At 45.6% G+C, this 19,939-nt stretch overlaps 8 protein-coding genes across 8 annotated transcripts, besides 2 other annotated features; 4 read left to right on the top strand and 4 right to left on the bottom strand.

The window, feature by feature from the left end:
* Positions 1-370: 370 nt before the first annotated feature.
* On the top strand, positions 371-990 carry TSTA_058250 (RTA1 domain protein, putative; the record flags this gene model as incomplete). Its single annotated transcript, XM_002487402.1, has 2 exons — positions 371-657; positions 795-990. 2 exons carry the CDS (start codon positions 371-373, stop codon positions 988-990), a joined length of 483 nt encoding a protein of 160 aa, XP_002487447.1.
* A 528-nt stretch (positions 991-1,518) lies between these two features.
* On the bottom strand, positions 1,519-2,920 carry TSTA_058240 (C6 transcription factor, putative; the record flags this gene model as incomplete). The annotated part of the gene is made up of 3 exons (XM_002487401.1): positions 1,519-2,361; positions 2,430-2,771; positions 2,828-2,920. 3 exons carry the CDS (start codon positions 2,918-2,920, stop codon positions 1,519-1,521), a joined length of 1,278 nt encoding a protein of 425 aa, XP_002487446.1.
* A 952-nt stretch (positions 2,921-3,872) lies between these two features.
* TSTA_058230 (GABA permease, putative) lies at positions 3,873-5,835 on the bottom strand (the record flags this gene model as incomplete). The annotated part of the gene is made up of 8 exons (XM_002487400.1): positions 5,719-5,835; positions 5,589-5,659; positions 5,474-5,532; positions 5,369-5,423; positions 5,203-5,294; positions 4,778-5,149; positions 4,393-4,713; positions 3,873-4,336 (listed from the first exon to the last, which is right to left on the bottom strand). Exons 1-8 carry the CDS (start codon positions 5,797-5,799, stop codon positions 3,873-3,875), a joined length of 1,515 nt encoding a protein of 504 aa, XP_002487445.1. The 5' UTR covers positions 5,800-5,835.
* Positions 5,836-9,796: 3,961 nt separating this feature from the next.
* On the top strand, positions 9,797-10,183 carry TSTA_058220 (uncharacterized protein; the record flags this gene model as incomplete). The annotated part of the gene is made up of 2 exons (XM_002487399.1): positions 9,797-9,880; positions 9,962-10,183. The coding sequence occupies 2 exons, from the start codon at positions 9,797-9,799 to the stop codon at positions 10,181-10,183; spliced, it is 306 nt and encodes a 101-aa protein (XP_002487444.1).
* Positions 9,882-9,948: a microsatellite.
* Positions 10,184-10,282: 99 nt separating the features above from the next.
* Positions 10,283-11,459, top strand: TSTA_058210 (flavin containing amine oxidase, putative; the record flags this gene model as incomplete). The annotated part of the gene is made up of 4 exons (XM_002487398.1): positions 10,283-10,818; positions 10,864-10,992; positions 11,101-11,229; positions 11,312-11,459. 4 exons carry the CDS (start codon positions 10,283-10,285, stop codon positions 11,457-11,459), a joined length of 942 nt encoding a protein of 313 aa, XP_002487443.1.
* A 1,125-nt stretch (positions 11,460-12,584) lies between these two features.
* On the top strand, positions 12,585-14,423 carry TSTA_058200 (aldehyde dehydrogenase, putative; the record flags this gene model as incomplete). The annotated part of the gene is made up of 8 exons (XM_002487397.1): positions 12,585-12,626; positions 12,691-12,997; positions 13,052-13,178; positions 13,231-13,276; positions 13,327-13,625; positions 13,683-13,726; positions 13,781-14,161; positions 14,218-14,423. The coding sequence occupies 8 exons, from the start codon at positions 12,585-12,587 to the stop codon at positions 14,421-14,423; spliced, it is 1,452 nt and encodes a 483-aa protein (XP_002487442.1).
* A 188-nt stretch (positions 14,424-14,611) lies between these two features.
* TSTA_058190 (ab-hydrolase associated lipase, putative) lies at positions 14,612-16,717 on the bottom strand (the record flags this gene model as incomplete). Its single annotated transcript, XM_002487396.1, has 2 exons — positions 14,612-16,120; positions 16,151-16,717. The coding sequence occupies 2 exons, from the start codon at positions 16,715-16,717 to the stop codon at positions 14,612-14,614; spliced, it is 2,076 nt and encodes a 691-aa protein (XP_002487441.1).
* Positions 16,718-17,071: 354 nt separating this feature from the next.
* Positions 17,072-18,531, bottom strand: TSTA_058180 (phosphatidylglycerol specific phospholipase C, putative; the record flags this gene model as incomplete). Its single annotated transcript, XM_002487395.1, has 2 exons — positions 17,072-17,863; positions 17,911-18,531. The coding sequence occupies 2 exons, from the start codon at positions 18,529-18,531 to the stop codon at positions 17,072-17,074; spliced, it is 1,413 nt and encodes a 470-aa protein (XP_002487440.1).
* Positions 18,532-19,869: 1,338 nt separating this feature from the next.
* Positions 19,870-19,892: a microsatellite.
* Between the last annotated feature and the right edge of the window lie 47 nt (positions 19,893-19,939).

The raw sequence follows: 19,939 nt of genomic DNA, 5'->3' as shown, positions 1-19,939 counted from the left end.
CATCGATCATTAGAAAATGGGATTGAGTGTTAACACTTCTTCGGTCTGAATAGATCGTAGTATCAATTGATAGTTCCGTAGGCAACAGAGTATTTAGCCTTCAAATATGTTGATGATCGCACTGTCGCAGAAAAGCGAGTGCGAATACGAGCTTCACGACGTAACCTATTGGTCTATAGTATCTATGTTTTACCTAGATAACGAATGCATCGTGAATTTTAATGTGCTTCTTAGACATCTATAACTCCTGGACGACAGATATAAAGTCGGGATGAATTTCAAGATAGATCTCGAAGAACCGTTTACCATATTCGCCAGATATCGATTATATAGCATTTTGCCTGATTGAAAATAGCAAACCTCTCACAAGATGGGCAGATCCATATATTTCTATGAACCATCCCTGGCAGCGGCCATCATCTTCACTATCCTCTATATGCTTTCCCTTTTCTACCAGGCCTATGTGGCAGTTATTGCTTCCTGCACGGGAAAATACAATCAAGCAGGGTACTTCATCCCAATCTTGATCGGCGCAGCAACCGAAGTTGCGGCCTATGCTATCAGGGCTGCGAGCGTCAAGAAGCCAGACGACGTCGGTCTTTACGCAACTTCGGCGACGTTAATCGTCATTGCCCCCGTCCTCGTCTGCGCATGCCTGTACATCTTAATAGGAAGGTTGATTCGATCGAGTACCGCCGAACCAACTTCGGATGGCATGGAAAAACACCATTGCTATTAGGGAAGATCTCGCCAGCCTGGATACCTCAGATATTCGTCACTTCGGATATTCTTAGCTTCCTCACGCAAGCGTCAGGAAGTGGAATTGCTTCTTCGAATAACTGGACGGGATCCTCGAAAGATGCTGGTATAGGCGTGCTTATTGGCGGGCTGGTGTTGCAACTTGTTACTTTCGTGCTCTTCTTGGTTCTCGTGATTTGGTATAATGCTCGTCTGGCTCCTCTTCGAGAGGAGAGAAGGGTTCCGGTGTAAGGTTGATGCTGAACGGGATATACGTTGCGGGTTTCTTCATCACGGCAAGTCATATCAATGCTCTTGAATCAACTGAAGATTACTAACCGACAAACAGGTTCGTCTAATATATCGAGTTGTAGAATTTTCCATGGGCATAGAAACCTATACGTGGACTCATGAATGGCCCCTCTATGTTCTTGAGGCAGTCCCGATGCTTATTGCGATGATAGCACTAGGTTGGTATCATCCTGCACGGTGCCTAAAGTCGGATCTTATGATAATGTCGACTGGGTTGAAGTCTCGTGGAAGAGATCACGATTAATCTCATCCCGACAGATGCTAAGGGTGGAAGTATGCAGAGATGTTAAGCATGATCCTCCTTCTATATCTCTTAACTCTGTAAACTCTCCCTCTTTCACGGTGTGTTCGCGAATTCGGTGTGGTTATATCTTTGAACGCTGTACTTAATTTTTTCTACTCGTTTCCACTGCATTTTCATTGTTGAGAATGGTTTCCACGGAAATTTGTTGTATCTTATAGGTAGCTTTATAACATCAAATGGTCATTGTTGTGATGGATAGCATGTATTGTACCTTCGCTCTCAATGCAGGCCTTATCCGCTGCAATGAATCGATACTGCCATTCAACAAAACCACGAAACTCTTCAGGAAGACTCTCGTAGATATTTGCACCCCATTGATGATTAGCAAGTGCATCCTTGGAAGTTTCCAGTATGGACGGTCTTAGCATCCCAAAAACTGGTCGCATCATAATTGTTACTGTGACAAAGTGGAGAAGCAGGAGACTCGAGACATGGTTGCTAGTGTCCAAAAAATCCATAAACTCCTGATTACTCATATGTTCCCAGCTGCTGTACACGAATGTGAACGCGATAAAGCCCTCCCGCGCGGAGATTTTCATAGTGCGATATGTACTCGAGATAGCTTGATAGGTAAGTTGATGGCTGTCTTGCTGCAGAAGCGGCTGTAGACTTTCTAGAGTCTGAATACATGTATCCAGAATTTCGGGATTATAGCACGGCTCTGCAGACAGGCGAGGCCATACATGAGCGTAGACATCCTCCGGCATTAACAGATCGAACATCTCGCTTCGTTGATACTGATTCAGAATATGCCGAGTTATGATTGCACAGCCCCGGACCATGAAAGCAAAATCAGTTAACCCGCCTATCATGTAACTTGCCTGGAACGTGAGCGCGTAGGTGGTTGCTAGAATTAAGTCCAATTCAGTCCTTGTGCACCGATCACCTGTTGTCAATGCGCTGCCCAGATGTTCGACGGCTAGTGTTGTATAAGTATCACCTTTGGGTGAAATTAAAGATAGATGGGAAGCCCCGAGACATAGAATTGCATGCATTAAGTGTGGACACTGCGCTAATAATTAGTACACCGTTTCTAATCCAACGCTGATCTTTGGCAATGAAGCACAGAGCGTACCTCGTGTGCATATGCTGGTAGAGATGTTTTCCACAGTTCTTCACTCTGAAAGGGAAGATGGGGGTATGCGGTAATCAGGAAGTGATGGAAAAACCTAAAGTCCTCCCCAATAAACGTGTTCGGCGACGTAAATGAATGTGATCTCAATTCAACTTCTGATGGAGCTGAGTCCTGTCGAATTGTAGAGGTGCTACTCAGGGAGTCAAGCCTCGATGGTCCTTTTCGATCAGAATTCCGACGACTACCATTCCGACGACGTCCTAACTGATTCTCCGGTGGGTATACGCACTCCACACTCCTACTGGCACAGTTGTAATATGGCTGAGGTCGTGTCTCCTGACACTAAAGAAGTCATCAGTATATGACTCCACACGTATCACTAAAGATATTAGCTCGACCTTGACTCTTCGCGCTTTGCAATTTAGACACCCTTGCCGGGACTTGGTGTGCGGTCTTATTGTTCTGGATGGCTGCACTTCTGACAGAACCATGGTTCCGACACAGAAGGATACTGATGAGTTGATACTGATGAACGAGGCTGTTCTCTCTTTTGCACAGAGTATCGCTAAATAAAAGTCGTTATTTCAGATTATATAATGGCAATCCAACAAAAATAACTATTGATGAATCATGGTAACCTAATCATCACGAGAAGGTGTACAAATAAGTTTTGCAAGAATCTGCAGCGCCCAGACTCTAGTTTGATCTCATTGTGGAGACTGGGTGCATTGGCTGTTTGACTCTAGCAAATCTGATGGTTTTCTACTTAGTATTCTTCCACTTGGCTAGGCAACAACAAAAGTCTAGTAATCATCCGGGCAGGGCCCAAGAAGAAAAAGAGGCTTTTCATCGTGACAATTGAATTGCACGCAGAATCCTTGAAATCTGGCTCCTTAGGTAGAAATACGTTACTCGAAATGAATCCAACACCGAGCGTGATCTCCATTAAAACTGAATATCTTCGGCCGAATATTGAGGCTATTCACAATTCAATTTGCAGAGGTTAGGGATATCAGTCCGTATCCATAAGCGTCATTCATTTATATGTTTGTTATCTCTTAGTAACGAGCATCAATTAAAGAAGAACAACTTCGGAGGCAATAGTTGGAGGTTTGTGATATGTCAGGGTAGGGTTAGGGCTCGAATTGTTTCCACCTCATTGTCGGCTGGCAGTAGTTAGAGAAACTAGAAAACACTGAATCCGTTATATGAGATACAATATATTAACCTATATAGTGAGGAGTAAATTTGGGGGGTGGAGTTTTGTCCATATTCAAGCCTATAGTGAAGCTGAGCTTCTATTCTTGAGTATCATAATGATGATACATGCATGTTGAGTACTTCTACAGTATGTCTATCTAAATATTCATCCATGAACGCTCAAAGATTCAGTAACTAATAGTAAGTGGAAATGATGGATACAGAAGGTAAGGTAATCCAAAATCAATCTACCAACTCCGAGAAGATAGGGCCTTCGTACACCTTGCGACCTTTGAATAGCCAATATGCACCACTGCAAATGCAGACAGCGCCAAAAACCAAAGATGCATAGTTCATGTTTGCCGCAGTGACAGGCTGATACGACGGGAACAGTAAAAATACGCAGGTAAATACCAGAAAGCAAATTGACAGAGCATTGATCCATATCCCATAGCCTCCCATTGACCATGGACCAGGAGTGAGACTTTGAGGAGATATCACTCGCTGATAGAGCAGGAAACATATTGGTATGAGATATGATATCTCAAGCCCGAACACTGTCAATGATATTATGGCATTGAAGGCCGAGGTGGAACCGATATTGATAAGGCCCAATAGCCCTAAAAGTACAGACGTAAGTACAACGGCATTGGCGGGAACTTGTCGTCTCTCGTTCGTTTTTGATAACAAACTGGAGGCAGGGAATGCTGATTGCATAAATTGTTAGAGATGAATTTTATTTTGGGGGATGTGTCATTCTTACCTTTGTCTCTTGCAAGAACCCAAATCATGCGGCTGGTTGAGGTCAATAGGGGGATTGACGATATCCCGGCCATTATGACTATAGTGCTGGACAATGCAGTTGCAGAGTGAACATTTCCAGTAATATTATAGAATATCTGAATTATGGGATAACCGGTTGTCGTCTGAAGGGCGGAATTGAGATCCCCCATACAGAAGAGAATGGCAACCAGAAACCCAAAACCCATCGTACCGTTGATTAGTATAGTGCTAATCATCACCTTGGGTATATCTGTCCGGGGCTTTGTCATCTCTTCACATAGGTGAATGGCTCCATCGTATCCTAGTATTTGAGACAGTTAGATGATTTGGATAAGGATATTAAGGCTGGCTTGATGAGCACATACCGACAAGGATATAACAGCTAGACAGCATACCGACACACCAAGCAATACCAGTACTTCCCCAGCCGGAATTATTAATAACATCGACGAATACAAACTCGGGTGCATGTTTTGTGGGTGATACCACACATATCACAACCAGAACAATAATGAATGCCACCACATGGAACCCCAGAGTGAGATACTCAAATAAGGGAAGCAGACGACTTCCTTGAATGTTAGCAATTGCAGAAATTACCAATATCGCCCAGTATATCATTGTGCCGTGCCACCTATGGAACACATAATCCTCGTAATTCAAGACTAGCAAGCCCTGGATCAGGGTGCCGGATGAGAAGGGTGCACTTGCTGCAATAGCTATCCATCCAAAAGTGCCTGGGTATTATATCAGCTCCATGACAAAAGAAAGACTGGGGTTTGTATCTCACTAATCCACCCAACAAGCCAGCTGAGGCCTTTCCTCATGTGCAGCGGTGCCAGCTTGCTGATGAAGTGGTACTGGCCTCCTGCAGTTGGGAACCTGTTTGAAAGCATGAGAAAAAATTCCAAACCGGATATCAGAAAAAGAAAAATAGATTCCCAGGGATTTCTCACATAGATACCAGTTCCGCAAGAGACGCTGCAGTAGCTAGGGACCCGACGAATGCAACTGATGCGTTATTAGTTCAGATACGTTTCAACAAGGGACTATTTACTAACTTATAAAGCCATATATTAGGGCAGGGGGCCCTCCACTGACCAGACCGGATACCATTGTGCTACAATTATTGTCAGCAAACTTGTTACTTGGCTGTCCTTCCGGTCTCAACATTACCTGCATAGCGCCTCCCAAGTGGCCATCAGAGAGACACTAAGAGACAGCATAGACAACTTCCCGAATTTAGGCTACGTTTGTTTAGCTCTGACGATTGTTCGTAAAATAAAAGGGATTTTGACAGACTAACTTTAACATGGTTGCTTTGACCGACCCCTTGGTCTGCTTCAGCATCGCCAACGGTGTACTCTGTCTTAGCCTCTATTGACATTTCGGGCTCCAAGGTTGATGATTCTCTGAATGTCGTGCTCTCAATGTGAGGAAATCTTAGAAATACACGGCATTTTATATATAATGGCTATTCACTAATATCTATTGTATACATAGGAAGCTTGTCCACAGTCAAAATGATGATATAACACGCACCAATCGGAACCAAAACAGCTATCTATCTACTTTAGGGCTTTTATGTGATCTTCATATCTCCTAATGGTACCTAAGTACTTATCATGCTCGGAAGTCTTATCAATTTCCGAATTCTCATCAGTGTTCCGAGTTCTCATCACGTTCCGAATTCTTTCTTATCTTTGACAAATGACATGATTCTAAGAGAAACATTCTATAATATCCTGGTATCATTCGAACGCACTATATGAACTCGGGCGAAGAGTAATATTCTCCAAAATATGGTTACTAGGGTAACCTCGATGCCTGTCACGACAATGACATTGACGGAATACGTGGCTTTCGGCATGAGATACATTAGACAAAATTTTCAAGGGGCTCGATGACTTCCTCAAACAACTTAATAATAATGGACAACAATATTCGCAATCTTTGTGACTGGCTACAGAAAGTCCAGAGTTCAGGTGTCTACCTCAATGGTGAAATACCTATACTCGTTCAGCGGGAAATGTTGATGTCGGTGAAGAATATTCATTTCCTACAAAAGACTAAAACACCAAAACACCCTCTTTGGAGTACGCTGAACTGGCTTGACTGTCTCTCTTCCGGGCGTTCCCCATGCTTTCCTGGACACACGAAAGTTTAGTGAGAATGATTGAGTCCGTCCTTCTAAAAAGGCAACTGACGTGACATTTTCTATTAGTATCATTACATAGTTAAGAATGTGCAAACTAGCCAAAGATCAACTCCAGACGCTCCTTAATCATGACATCAATCCAATAGATCAATGTTTGGATAGAAGTATTGGTTCTGCTTGCAACGGATAAGTCTGACCTAAGCCACACTGCTTCGAGGATCTGCAAAGCTCGGAGGATTGGGTCGAGGCCCACGTATTAGTGGAGGACTTTGAATTTGTGGCACACAAAAGAACGCCAATGAAGGATCACAAACTCCGAGCATTGCGAGGAAAAAATCTCTTTCGAGATACTGAGTGCTTGTGTATTCTGTAGAACACCGGCACCTTGATTACGGAATTCGATTTGCTGTAGAGCACTCCCGGCGACTATAAGTGGCACCGTTAAGAGAACTTTGAAGCCGGACGGTTCTGGAACTGATGAGATAAGATTTAGAATATTGGCTGCCAACCCTACCATGGTCTTATGGGAGAATCGTGGGATCGTGCCACCGATCCGTATCGAAAGCTGTGGTTGACATTTCCAATAGATTCGGAAATTGAGATATTACTAAGCAAAACAGCGAAGGTTAGTTAACGTACTACACGGGTCATTCGGTCACCCGCAAGTCCCATACAAAATGACCTTCTTTAACATCTTGATTTCTCAACAGATTTATATATAAACCGTATCTAAAAGTTGAATATGTCTTATAATATAGGTATCATAATATATATCTGATTTAAAACCTCTAAAAATATTAAGAACCCTCTGTCACTGAATTTACATTAATAACTTGGCTAGTTTCTAGTATCTCAAGACTTATAGAAGAGGCGCACTTCCAAATTGATATTTCTGATAAGGATTCATATAGCGAATCATGCGTAAAGTCTAAGATATGGTTTATATATGAATCCGTTGAGAAATCAAGATGTTAAAGAAGGTCATTTTGTATGGGACTTGCGGGTGACCGAATGACCCGTGTAGTACGTTATATTTATGCCAGGCAGTGAAAGTGAGTTACGGGCGTAGATCGATAGTCTGAGTCTACAATGCGCTCGGGTATGGGAAAGGAATATTGCAACATCTTTGCCTCCAGCTCACCAGCCTTCGTGCCTTACTCGTTGAAAATACTTACGCGAACATCCGCAGAAGGTATTGACAAAGTGTTTGAATAGCGATCTTACGAATCACTCACTATACGGCGCTGTAGCACGCCGTCGATTCGTACGCGAACTGGTCGGGATTACTATTCTCCGTGCGCTAGAGCGACCAACACCATATAATGTATCTAGGCACCCCGCCCCCCCCTAGTTTCGGGGGTCAGTCTTTTATAATATTACATTTCGTGCTATATAGCAAGGCTCACCACGTAGGGCAGTTGGATCGCCCTAGCTTACGATATCCTACGCTTCGTGATACGGGACGTAGCTAAACCAACACAAAGAGATGGATATTGTAACACGATTTTGATGACAAAGGGTGCCAACTTGGGCTGCGTAAATAAATATAGAAGTGAAGGCCCCAGTCCACGGACCCGGATAAACAACCGCGCCATGGTTTTCTCGCTCCAGAACGGAACAAGGTAATCAAGAGAGTGCGGGCTCTGTGTGGCAATAATTGATACCATAGTTTCCCAATAAGCCATGATCCCAATCAAGAACGGTGTGGACTGAGGATCGTTCAACCCCTCGGGTCCGGCTATAGACTCCTGAAAAAGCGCACGAGCAGTATAAATATGTGACAATCCAAGGCGCTTGAATCCTGCCAAGCAGATGTCATGTCGAGTAAAACACTGCCCAGTACAGCTTCAAATTTTCCCTTTCCAGGTACGCTTCTGTCCTGTATCAGATATGAGATGGCATCTCGTCGGGGCTGCCTAGCCACCGATAACTTCTCCGTCTGCTTGTGACAGAAATGAGAAGTCGATGTCATCATGGCAAGATGGAATATTAGCTGGGAAGAGTTCATCAAGCCCACGATGACATAGCGAAAGGGGTTCAACTGTGAATCAAAGCAAGACTTTATTACACAAATGTTGGAAAAGTAATGAGTCAAAGGACATTAGACTTGCCATCGATTTGTTTGAACAAGGGATATGTAAATTCTGGACCAGTTGCAGAGTTATCCAGCAATGAATCCATAATGTCGTTGTCCCCGGTCCAGATGTCTTCTATAGCCAGATCACTCCAGACGTCTTGGGGGAAAAGACTGCTGAATCTGCTGCCTCCATACTAAGTCATGCTATCTAGCTCGTGTAGCTCTGTGGTGAGATCACGGCAGTTATATCTTTGATCTTCATTCGCCTTTTTTGTGGTCTCCGGAATGGCCCGACTGTCAGTCGGTGCCGATTCGCGATTTTGAATAGTCGTCTCTATTTCAGATCGGCTAGACCCGTCGATATCTTCCTGTAAGAAATGACTGTCTTCTGCTTCGGCGTTAGGCTTTTGCGAAGCTTGCCCTGATACATCCAAGTAAAGCCATTTCATCGGCCGCTGGTAAACCGGGCAGCTGAACCCCTCTTTCAAACACGGACCACAGAAAGGTAACCCCTTGGCGCATTAGATGTGCTACGCCTGGTTAACAGTGAATTGTTCGCAAGGACAAAACCATACCCGTTGCTTGCAGCGCTGACATCCTGCTTCATGGCGTCAGCTTCGAACTGAGATCCCCAAGAGAATCAACTTACACCGTGATTTGGGCCGCGTTTTGGAGGCAAGGGCACCGTGAAAGTTCTTCCTGAGAGTATTTTCTTCTGCGGTTCCCATGAAGATTAAGTCCATCACAGATTACTAAGAATTTCAATACCAGGCAAGAAAAGATAGCTGAGTAATATAAGTGCTGTGTCAGAGCAAGTAGAGTCAGAAGAGCAATGGAATACCCATCGCATCGGTAGAGTGAGTGGGTGAACGTGAAGGGCCACTTTGGATGAAGGCTTCCGGTTCAAATTTAGATGAGAACATTGGAAGTGGCATCAGACGTATTAAATTTCCTATTTGGTGTGCTCTCCGCCTGGGCAGATGAATGAGAGAATGTCGTAGTCTTTGAATGCAGATCAAACAACATAGACTTGCCTTCACTGGAGTTTTCCGAAATGTAAAGGAGAATATTGCCCGAGTATTACCCTACCAACAGTTGGTGCACTCCTCAATTCATATCAAAGTGGATCCTGATTAATTTTCTGTCAAAATGGCACCTTTGAGTGAAGGCTCTTTTTGGACTCCGACTGAGAGTATGACCGGCCTAGGACACGCCAAGGATTATGATTTAGGGGTAAAACTAATGATTATGATTATGGGAATAGGTAAAATAATCATAATAATAATCATAATCATAATCATTGACGTGCCCTAGACCGGCCTCGAAACTAAGACTGTGCAGAAAAGCTCACCAGTTCTCCATGACAGCTATGGCGTGGTTGTTATAGGAGCAGGATTCACTGGTGTCATTGCAGCACGCGAATTGAATCAAAGACACAATTTGAGAGTTTTACTATCGGAGGCAAGAGATCACATCGGTGGTCGAACATGGACAGCAAAAGTGTTAGGTGAAGAGCTAGAGATGGGAGGAACTTGAGTTCATTAGGCTTAACCTCATCTTTATAGTGAGCTTCGCCGGTACGGACTACATGTCAATTTGAAGACCTCTGCAGGTCCTGCTGCACCTACCAAATAGATGTTCAAACAAGGCAAAGCACCCCCGCGCGAAATATCCATCGACAAGGCGGGTGATTTTTTGGAGCGCGTCGCTCAATCATTCTTCACTGTCGACGGGCATAGCAGTCGTAAACTTATGCCATACCCTCATGATCCCTTCAAACGCCCAGCTTTGTGTATGAAATATAGTCATTTGTCAGTAAAGGACCGGTTGGACAATCTTCATGAGTTTTCAGATTGGGAGAAAAATTTCTTCGAGTCAAATACAAACACTTTTGGGAGTGCACTTGGGAAAGATACCGCATTTACCGGAGCACTTCGATGGTACGCCCTGGGTGGGAACAGCATGGCGGGATTGTTCGAGATGGCTGTATTCTACAAGATTGAAAATGGATGCATGACTTCGTTTGCCCGAGCAATTTTAGGTGACTACAAGGGGGATATGCTCTTTGGGGCTCCTATCAAGGACGTTACGCAGAACAAGTTGGGAGTGAGGGTCACCACAAAGTCTGGACAAGACATCAAGGCAAGATATGTGGTTTCTACTATACCCTTGTACGACCAGTTTCTCGACTAGACTGATTTGATGCTAATTTTTAGCATTAATTGTTTAGGTGATGTCAAATTCGACAATCCAGTATCTCCCATTCGTCAATCGGCGATTAGGAAAGGACATATCAATAAAGGCGCAAAGATCCATTTCAGGCTCAAAGCAACGGAGCCGGGTTAGTTTGCTACGGTAGATTCAAGCGACTTTGAGTATGTTCTTGCATTCTCGGACCACAACGGCACTCGGGCGGAACCATCAGGTACTTGATGCATTGGATTCGGATACAGTGGGCACTTGGGCGACAAGGAAAACCACCGGCAGATAATCGATCACTTCCGAAAGGATATACACCCATCCGCTGCCGTTGAAGCATACGTGACTCACGACTGGACAAATGATCCTTACACAAAAGGGGGGTGGGCTTGTTGGGGGTCTGGGTGTGCGTCAGTCTATCTTCAAGAACTCCAGAAGTCCGATGGGAGAGTTATTCTTGCTAAGTGCCGATTGGGAAGTTGGGTGGAGAGGGTTCGTTGATGGAGCAATTGAACAGGGTCACCAAGCACCTCAAAGTGTCGTAGCAGCTCTCAAGCTAGAGCTGCGACCAAAACTGATACAAATGGATACTTGGTTATGGGGATCGCAATAATTTCTCTCTGTCGGTGATGGAACGCTATTCGAAGACGGTCAGCTGTTGTACTTAGATAGTTGTATTAGTATGCAAATTTAAACAAGTACAAGGATTTCCATCATCCTTTGAGCCAGTAAGATGTCATAAAAATGTCATGAAAATTAACATTGCATTGGTAATTTAGGTCTAACATCAAAAGCAACCTGGCGGGCGATTAGGGCTTCACTTCGGAAGCGGATACCGAGGAGTATTTGACCATAGGTACAACCTTGGTGAAGACATGGAGTCCTGATGACATAGACTGTCGTGGAACAATTTGTTTTGCAATGGGATGGTGTATCTTTTACACCTACATAGGTGTTCTTACGTCTATCGCCATTCTGGCCTCTTCACTCTGAGATTCAGCGTTTCGTGCTTACAAAGTACGATTCTATGGCTGGGTCAACCGCGTATACGGTGTTATCTGTCAGGGGCCACGATATTTCCTCACCGAGAAGAGGTATATGATCTGATAAGCCCTTTAAGACCGAGAAAGCAATCGCATTAGCGAGTCTTCAACGCCATGCAGATAGTAACCCCCATTCCGAGATTCCGAGGACTAGGCGGAACCAGTTCCTTTTACCGACGCTCCCAAACAGGACAACGGATTACAAAGCCTTTTCTCAGTTTTAGATCTCAGCTTTGAGTTTATTTTACTATGATTACTATTATTAATTCTATTTCTCGCTGGATCATCCAATACAATCACGCTTGTCTCGGTTCCAGAGGTCCCACGTCCCACATGTATGCAGCCAGGATCGAAGCGGGCAAATAGGGTATAGAAACACGATGCTTACATAGTCAATATTTGTCAGATGCTGTGCAAGATTATTCATTTAACGGTGATTATGGCGGGGAAACCCTTGTCAGGATGTATACAAGCGTAGAAATTCTACCAAAGTGTTGGTTCGGATTGGATGGAAATGTTGTACTTTGTATGGCTAATGCTCGGAACGAGGATGTAGATTGATAAGCATTGCCCACGATAATGACTACTAGCTTTATATGTGAACTATATATGAGGAGCTGTCCTCAATTTTTTTACTACATTTCCTCACCTACTTGCTCGTTGATTCCCGTATAACGAACGACAAGAAAGACAAAATGGCCACTCCAATCGAGACCCGCCTATTCATCAACAACGAAGTAAGCATACAACATCCTTAATCCCAATCAAACATCCATACTAACCCATCTTCCAACTCGACAGTATGTAGAAGCCAAATCAGGCCAAACCATCCAAGTCCACAACCCGGTCGACGGCAGCCTCATCGCCAGCAACATCCATGTCGCCGGCGAATCAGACGTCGACGACGCGGTAGCCGCAGCCACAAAGGCGTTCAAGGAAGGACCCTGGAGTCAATTCACAGGCACACAGAGAGGAAAATTACTATATCGATTTGCAGATCTATTGGAGCAGAATCTCGATGAGGTTGTGCGTTTGGAGTCGTTGGCGATGGGGATTCCTGTGGGTGGAGCGAAGATGATTGCGCAGAAGATTCCGGCTTATTTTAGATGTATGTCCCCATTCTTCTAAGCTCTGAGATTGATATGCTCGCTGATTTGATTAGACTATGCTGGATATGCCGATAAACTAGAAGGTGATGTGTTTCCACCCGAGGAAGGGAGTTACAACTTTGTCCAGTATGAGCCCCTGGGGGTTGTGGCTTGTATCGCTGCATGGAACACTACATATCTGTATGTCTACATCTATCTGATGTGTTGAAGTCTCAACTGACCTGTTCATCAGCTACTATGCATGGAAAATCGCTCCAGCTCTAGCAGCAGGAAACACAGTTCGTCCATCAACCCCTATTCTCAGCATTCCGTTACTGATTGTTTGCAGGTCATCTTCAAAACATCCGAAAAATCACCCCTGGGAGGTTTGTTTATTGGTAAACTTTTTGTCGAAGCAGGCTTCCCTCCTGGCGTCGTCAACCTTGTCACCGGCGCCGGTCAAACGGGTCATTTACTCGCTGCCCATCCCAAGATTCGTATGATCTCATTCACGGGTTCCATCAACACCGGTCGTAAGGTCCAAGAAGCCGCGGCAAAAAGTAATCTAAAGAAAGTTTCTTTGGAGCTGGGCGGTAAGAGTCCTGCAATTGTCTTTGAGGATGCGGATTTGGCGAATGCTGTGCCTAAGTATGTCTATCCTGAGGTCATTACTTGTGTATATGAGTTACTGACTGTGAAATGTAGTCTTGCTCATGGCTTCCTGTTCAATTCAGGACAAGTCTGCGCCGGTAAGTTTCTACTCCTCGCACTCAAGTCCCGATTAGCAATACTAACCTCTACAGCCGCAACCCGCCTCTACATCCACGAATCAATCTCCGACAAATTAATCCCCATCCTAAAATCAACCTTCGAATCCATCTCCCAAGGTCTCGGCTCCTCCCCCCTCGATCCAAACACCTTCATCGGCCCCGTCGCAGACTCAGCCCAATTCGAAAATGTAATGCGCTACATCGCCGAGGGTAAAAAGACCGCCCAACTAATCACGGGAGGGAATCAAAAGGGCGATAAGGGTTTTTTCATTGAACCTACTATCTTCTACGAGCCAAATCCCAATGCGAAGATTATCAAGGAAGAGATTTTTGGACCTGTGTTGGTTGTTCAGACGTTCAAGACGGAGGAGGAGGTTATTGCGATGGCGAATGACACGGAGTATGGGTTGTCTGGTAAGCTTCCCCTTTTTCTATTTTATACTCGGGTTCAGTGCTGATTTATTGTGTAGCATCTATATACACTGAGAATATCTCACGTGCATTAAGAGTTGCAAGTAAGATTGAAAGTGGCAGTGTGGCTATTAACTGCGCCTTCAGACCGGAAAAGTCCACGGCGTTCGGAGGGTATAAGCAGAGTGGGAATGGTACGAGGGAGTCTGGGAAGTATGGATTACATGACTTTATGCAGGCCAAGACGATTCATGTTAAGCTTTAATCAATTGATACATGTATAGGTGGAGGAGATTAATATTACTTAAATACATATAAGTATACAGGCAGAAAGATATCTATCGCTATGCACGTATACGACCATCGTAAGGAAACTCATAACATCGTAATCTTTGTATATCATGCCATGATGCAGAATCCAACCCAAAAAGCCCTGCTCGAATAGCAAAAAAATCATAACCTTGGAACTCGGCACTTCCCCTTCTCATTCTCCGGCACCGTCCTCCACACAACCTCCGCAACCTCCTTACTCACTTGCTCAATCGCATCTATAGCCCACAGAACATCCAAATGCTCATACCCCTCGATAATCTTTTCATGCACAAGATTCACATGCGGTTCTCTACCATTATGCATTCGACGCAGGAGTCTTCGGCCATCGACCAATCCATCCGAACCCGCGACCCAGAATGCAAAAGGTGGCGTTTGCGGACCGTACCATGCTGTTTTTTGTTTGTCTGATGAAGTAGAGGCAGGCGCGCTAGAAATTTCAGCAATATCGTCGGAATCAACGATATGATTCTCGTCAATCTGGAGATCTTCTTCATCTTCGCGAAGAACCTGCTCATCAGTGGCAAGAATGCATTTCTGAACCGCGAAGCCATCGCGTCCAAGCCACCAGCGCATACTCTCGGCACTAACATAAACAGGAGAAAACTGGAACATGCGATCGCGCAATCCTCGATCCCAGCGTTTATCGCTCCAGTCGAATAGATACGAGAATATCATGTATCCTAATGCGCCATAGAGACGTGAGGGGAGGAGACTATGCATCGTCATCATAAGAGGGATAAAAGCGTGAATCCCAAAGAATACTCGAAATGCGCTGGGAGATATTATTCGCATGAAGCGGAAATACGCCTTTTTGATTAATGGTCCGGCGTAGGCAGCTGGTGCAAGGCCACAGAATATTGAAATCCGCTCACCGAGGTCAGGTCGTTGGTCCTCTGCTAGAGCGACCATGGCCTCGGTGGTGCCCTGACTATGGCAAATGAGACCTAATTTTTCGAATCCGGTTTCGTAAAGGACCCTCGAGATGAATGCTGGCAGATCGAGGACGCCCATATGTCGGATATTCCAACACCACATCCTCGGATCGGAGTATTTGAGGGTTTTGTGTCGAGGTTCGAACCCGCATCTATTATCACCCAGCCAAACGTCGTATCCGGCCTTGCAGAGGAAAAAGGCAAGACTGTCTTCGTCATTGACACAGTATGCGCCTGAACTTTGAAGTAACCCGTGTATCAACAAGACTGGGTACCGACCATTTTTCGCTGGGAAATCTCTCGCTTTTCGATCGCGGAATACGTCTGGTTGTCTGAAGTCTCGCTCAGTTTCGGGTAACGGGGTATATTCATTTGGATTATAGACATGCCATAACGTCAATATGAATCCGTCTTCTGTTTGGACCTTGAAGGCCTCAACATCCAAACCAACTCTCCTGGCGTAGTAGCCAATATCGCAAACAATAGGATCCCGCCCGCCTTCCAGGGGAGGATACTCATCGTCCGATTCCGGATCCTCAGCATTCCTAATCCTTTCTTGCTCCTTGGATCTTTCCATTTGCTCCGTGTTGGTCTTTTGTCTGCGTTCCCATCTCTTCGCAGCTTCTCGTCTAACAGACTCCCTCTCCAACTCTTCTTTATAAAACGGCCTCTCAGCATCCAAATACCTCCCTCGAGCCTTCAAAATGGCACTTTTAACTCCACCCACAAACCCGTTCATACAAGCGCCCATTAATATCATGCCCAAAAAAGAAAGCGAAAGACAAAACGACACAGCCCGAAAGGTCTGACACTGCAATGTCCGCAAAAGCGAGGAAGGGCCATAAAGCGGCACGGGTGGGAATAATGGATGCGTATGCGCGGGAGGTTTTACGCATTCTAACGGTCCACCGTGTGATTCTGGAGACTGTTCTCTTTCGTCGGACTCTCGTCTCGATTCGATGACTGCATCTTTTGTCTCGACCTCTTCCTCATTTCCAGCATTAGGCGCCAGTTCTTCTTCTTCACCATCAACAGCCTCGTCCCTCAACCGATTCAATTTCTTGGCCTCCTCAACCGGTACAGCGGGTAGCCTCTCCCCATCCACCGTCTCAATAATCGCATCCCGCGGCGTCACGAATCGCGCCGCAATAGCAACATTTTCCTCGCGCTGTTCCTCATCCCTTGCTCCACCTCGGGACAGTTTTTGTGCTTGTTTGGCGAATTTGTGCACTTTTGAATGCTTGCTTTCAGTCGTTGTGGTCGTAGACGTAGAGGGAATCGATGTGAAGGACATGGTTGTTTACCGCGTGGAGCCCATTATTCGGGCGATTTGCATAGAGTTGGTTTACTATCGACGCGATTCATGCCTGAATGAGACACAGAGGGGAGGCCTCTTATTTATCGTCTGGAAATAAAACGTCATGTTCCTTTCCCTTGACACGGACCCCTTGAATGACGTCGGTGGTCCAATGATCGCTCTCTATGCGCACACTAGCCTGAGTAGGAAGGTCGATTTACTGGATTTTCCTAGACATTAATTTTAATAGAAGAACTATCTGGATTCATAGAGTAGATATAAAATATCACATAAACATTACTACTCTATTGACAAATGTCACCCATACCCTTTTCCCCACATCAATGATATTTAAAAAGTCTTGGGAACAGCCAACTGAGGAGCCTTCCACTCAGGGAAAGGTCCAAGCAAGTGATCAAAAGAAGGCGAGTTCGAAACACGAGGAGTAAAGTCCTCAAAGTCCCAGAGAAGTCCCAAAGTCTTGAGAACAGAGGTAGCACTATAAGGCTCAGGCTTACCAGTTGCAGGGTTAACGCCATAGTTCTCAACGAATCCAGGCAAAACATAAGGAGAGATCAAGAAAGTGGGCATACGGCCACCGTAGCGGTCGTAGGTAAGGGTGTAAGATTCACCGTCCTTAGCCTTCTCGGTGTAGGTCTTATTATCGGGACGAACAGCAGCGGGGGAAGGAACGTGATCGAAGAAACCACCGGTCTCGTCGTAGGTCAAAAGGAGGAGAGATTCTTCCCATTGAGGACCGTTGCGGAGAGCCTCGTAGATTTGCTTGACGAAGATCTCGCCATAGGAGACGTTACCGTTGGGGTGCATGGAGTTGGTATTGAGACCACAGCAGGAAGGGTTGATGTAAGAAAGCTGAGGGAGTTGACCCAAGTAAGCATCTTGGAAGAAGTTCTCGACGGGGACGACATTGGACTTGGCGTTGGCGGCGGTCCAGTTGAAGAAGAGACTGTCGGGAAGGAAAGCACCGTTGGTGCCGTCGTAGTTGAGCCAGGAGATGTTCTTGCTGCTGGCTTGTTGGAAGATGCTGTTGATGTTGATGGCGGAGACGTCGAAGTCATTGTCGTTCTTTCCGTGGCCGTCAGCGGTACCGGAAACGGCGCAGAGACGATTGGGGTTGGTGGGCTACTTTGTCAGTATTGATTACCGGTCGGTAGATGAGGATAACTTACTCCAGGGACACAAGAGAACCAGTAGTTAAAAGTGACAAAGTTGTCAATCAAGTTGACAAGAACAGGAATCTCGTCCTCGGTATAATAACCCATAACCTCCTTGGCAGCAAGGTCGGGGGTGATAGAAGGATACGATCTCAACTGCTTGTCAACGAAACCCTTCTGAGTAGCAGTAACCTTTCCGCTCGCAACATCAGCATTGTTGGGAGCAAATTGCCCAAAGAACTCAAAGTTGTTGCCAGTGACAGAGTGGTCGGGATCGTGCAACACAGAGTCAAAGTCCTTGTTGCCCGTGCACCACTGCTTACCCTGAGGCTGGCTAACGTTCTGAGGGATACAGTAGTCGCCGTTGTTGGTAGGGTTGTCCAAACCGCGACCACGGACACCACCAAGGATGTTGTCGAAGGAACGGTTCTCGAGCAAGATCCAGACAACGTTCTTGATCTGCTTCTTCATGTTGGCAACGGACTGAGGGGAGCCGGCTTTGTAGCCCCAAGGAGCAGAGGTATGCTTGTTGCTGGACTCGTTACCGTTCCAGTCGGAGTGGGTAGAGGTAGGAGAGGCCAAAGCCGAGGTGGCCAAAAGGCCAGCAACGGCGGCAGCAGCAATACCGGTCTTCATGATGATGCTAGTAGATACCTAGGTAGTTACTGGTTTTCTCGACAACGACGGAGAAGAAAAGATTGAATGCAAGGGGTCGATCCATCCGTCTTATAGTCGGCCAGCTGCACGTCGCGGCGGCTGGTCACCTTCCTGAACTGGGTAAACATGAACGCCCACGTGGGATTGCAGCATGTATCTCCATTTCCTGGTCGACTAAATTGCTGCGCTTATTGTCTCCGCAGCAGGGAGATTAGACGGTGATTTTTTCTTCGCACTGTATGCCGCGTCTTCCGGAGCAGAATCGTGCATCTCATCCATCACGAATCGTGCACGTGCGCTGTCGGTGATAGCGGGAGCTTACAATGTCGCATCTGCGATTGGACAATTGTTTCTGATCAAGCAACACAATTTATTTGCAAGCATTGCCAAGCAGCAGCCTCTTGAAGAGACAGACAGGTATATCGCGGCGTGGCCGTTTGTTTGGTGGTGATTGGCTGCCTGAGGCCTACTTTAAATGCGCCATCACGACCGATGTGGAGCCTTATTTATCAGGCTACGATCGATATGGTCTAGTGTCCTCTCATTCAATGGATTCTATTCTACTGATGTTTACTCCGTCTGTATTTGCAGGCATGGTTTTATTATTACTGCAGTAGTACAGTTGCTGTATGTACGTACGTACATACCAGACAACTAGGTACCACTGAGTGTTTACATCCACTGAATAGCGAGTGTACGGATTGAAGACTCACCTCAATGCGAATGTGGCCTTGGGGATCAGGATACGGCCCACGTCCTCATACGGTGTCCTACCCATATAAACCTGCGTATGGAGACTCTCTGGAAAGAAGCACGCGAAACAGATTATCGGAAGCTCCTTAGCGAACCTCAGTGGGTTCGGCAGAGTATTGAATTTATGATGCGGACTGGTCTATTGACGCAGTTCCATCACGTAACCCCCTTAACAACCACGCGCTCACAGTGAGTGCGACACTACCCTGATGAAGAGTAACCATGTTGATTCGGCTTGGACGGATCAGCCACTTGACACGTTTGGAAATAGAACCGGGCACCAAAACATAAATATCACGTCACCCCGCACCGAGATCCTTCACTCATTTTGTATATATACACATTTCCTTTGTTGGTTCGGCGTTCTGTTCGCTCGTTATCTGTTGTTGGTGGTCTTCGGATCTGGATACGGATACGTGTCGAGACTTTCGCGTGGAGTTGACTAAGTCAGCGTCAAGCCGGAAGCGTCTTGGCACGTTGACGTTGATTTATGCTTTTATACGGTAGTACGCCCGCTGCCCAATTAGAAGGCGCCGCCGGCCACTAGGCTTAGATGCGTGTATGAATCAATCAATCAATCAATCAATTCTACTGATGTTTACTCCGTCTGTATTTGCAGGCATGGTTTTATTAT

Source organism: Talaromyces stipitatus, genomic scaffold (assembly GCF_000003125.1).
Source record: "Talaromyces stipitatus ATCC 10500 scf_1105507295487 genomic scaffold, whole genome shotgun sequence".
NCBI classification, from domain to species: domain Eukaryota; kingdom Fungi; phylum Ascomycota; class Eurotiomycetes; order Eurotiales; family Trichocomaceae; genus Talaromyces; species Talaromyces stipitatus.
The sequence above is the reverse complement of the archived record's forward strand: the minus strand, read 5'-3'. Positions and strand labels throughout refer to the sequence as shown.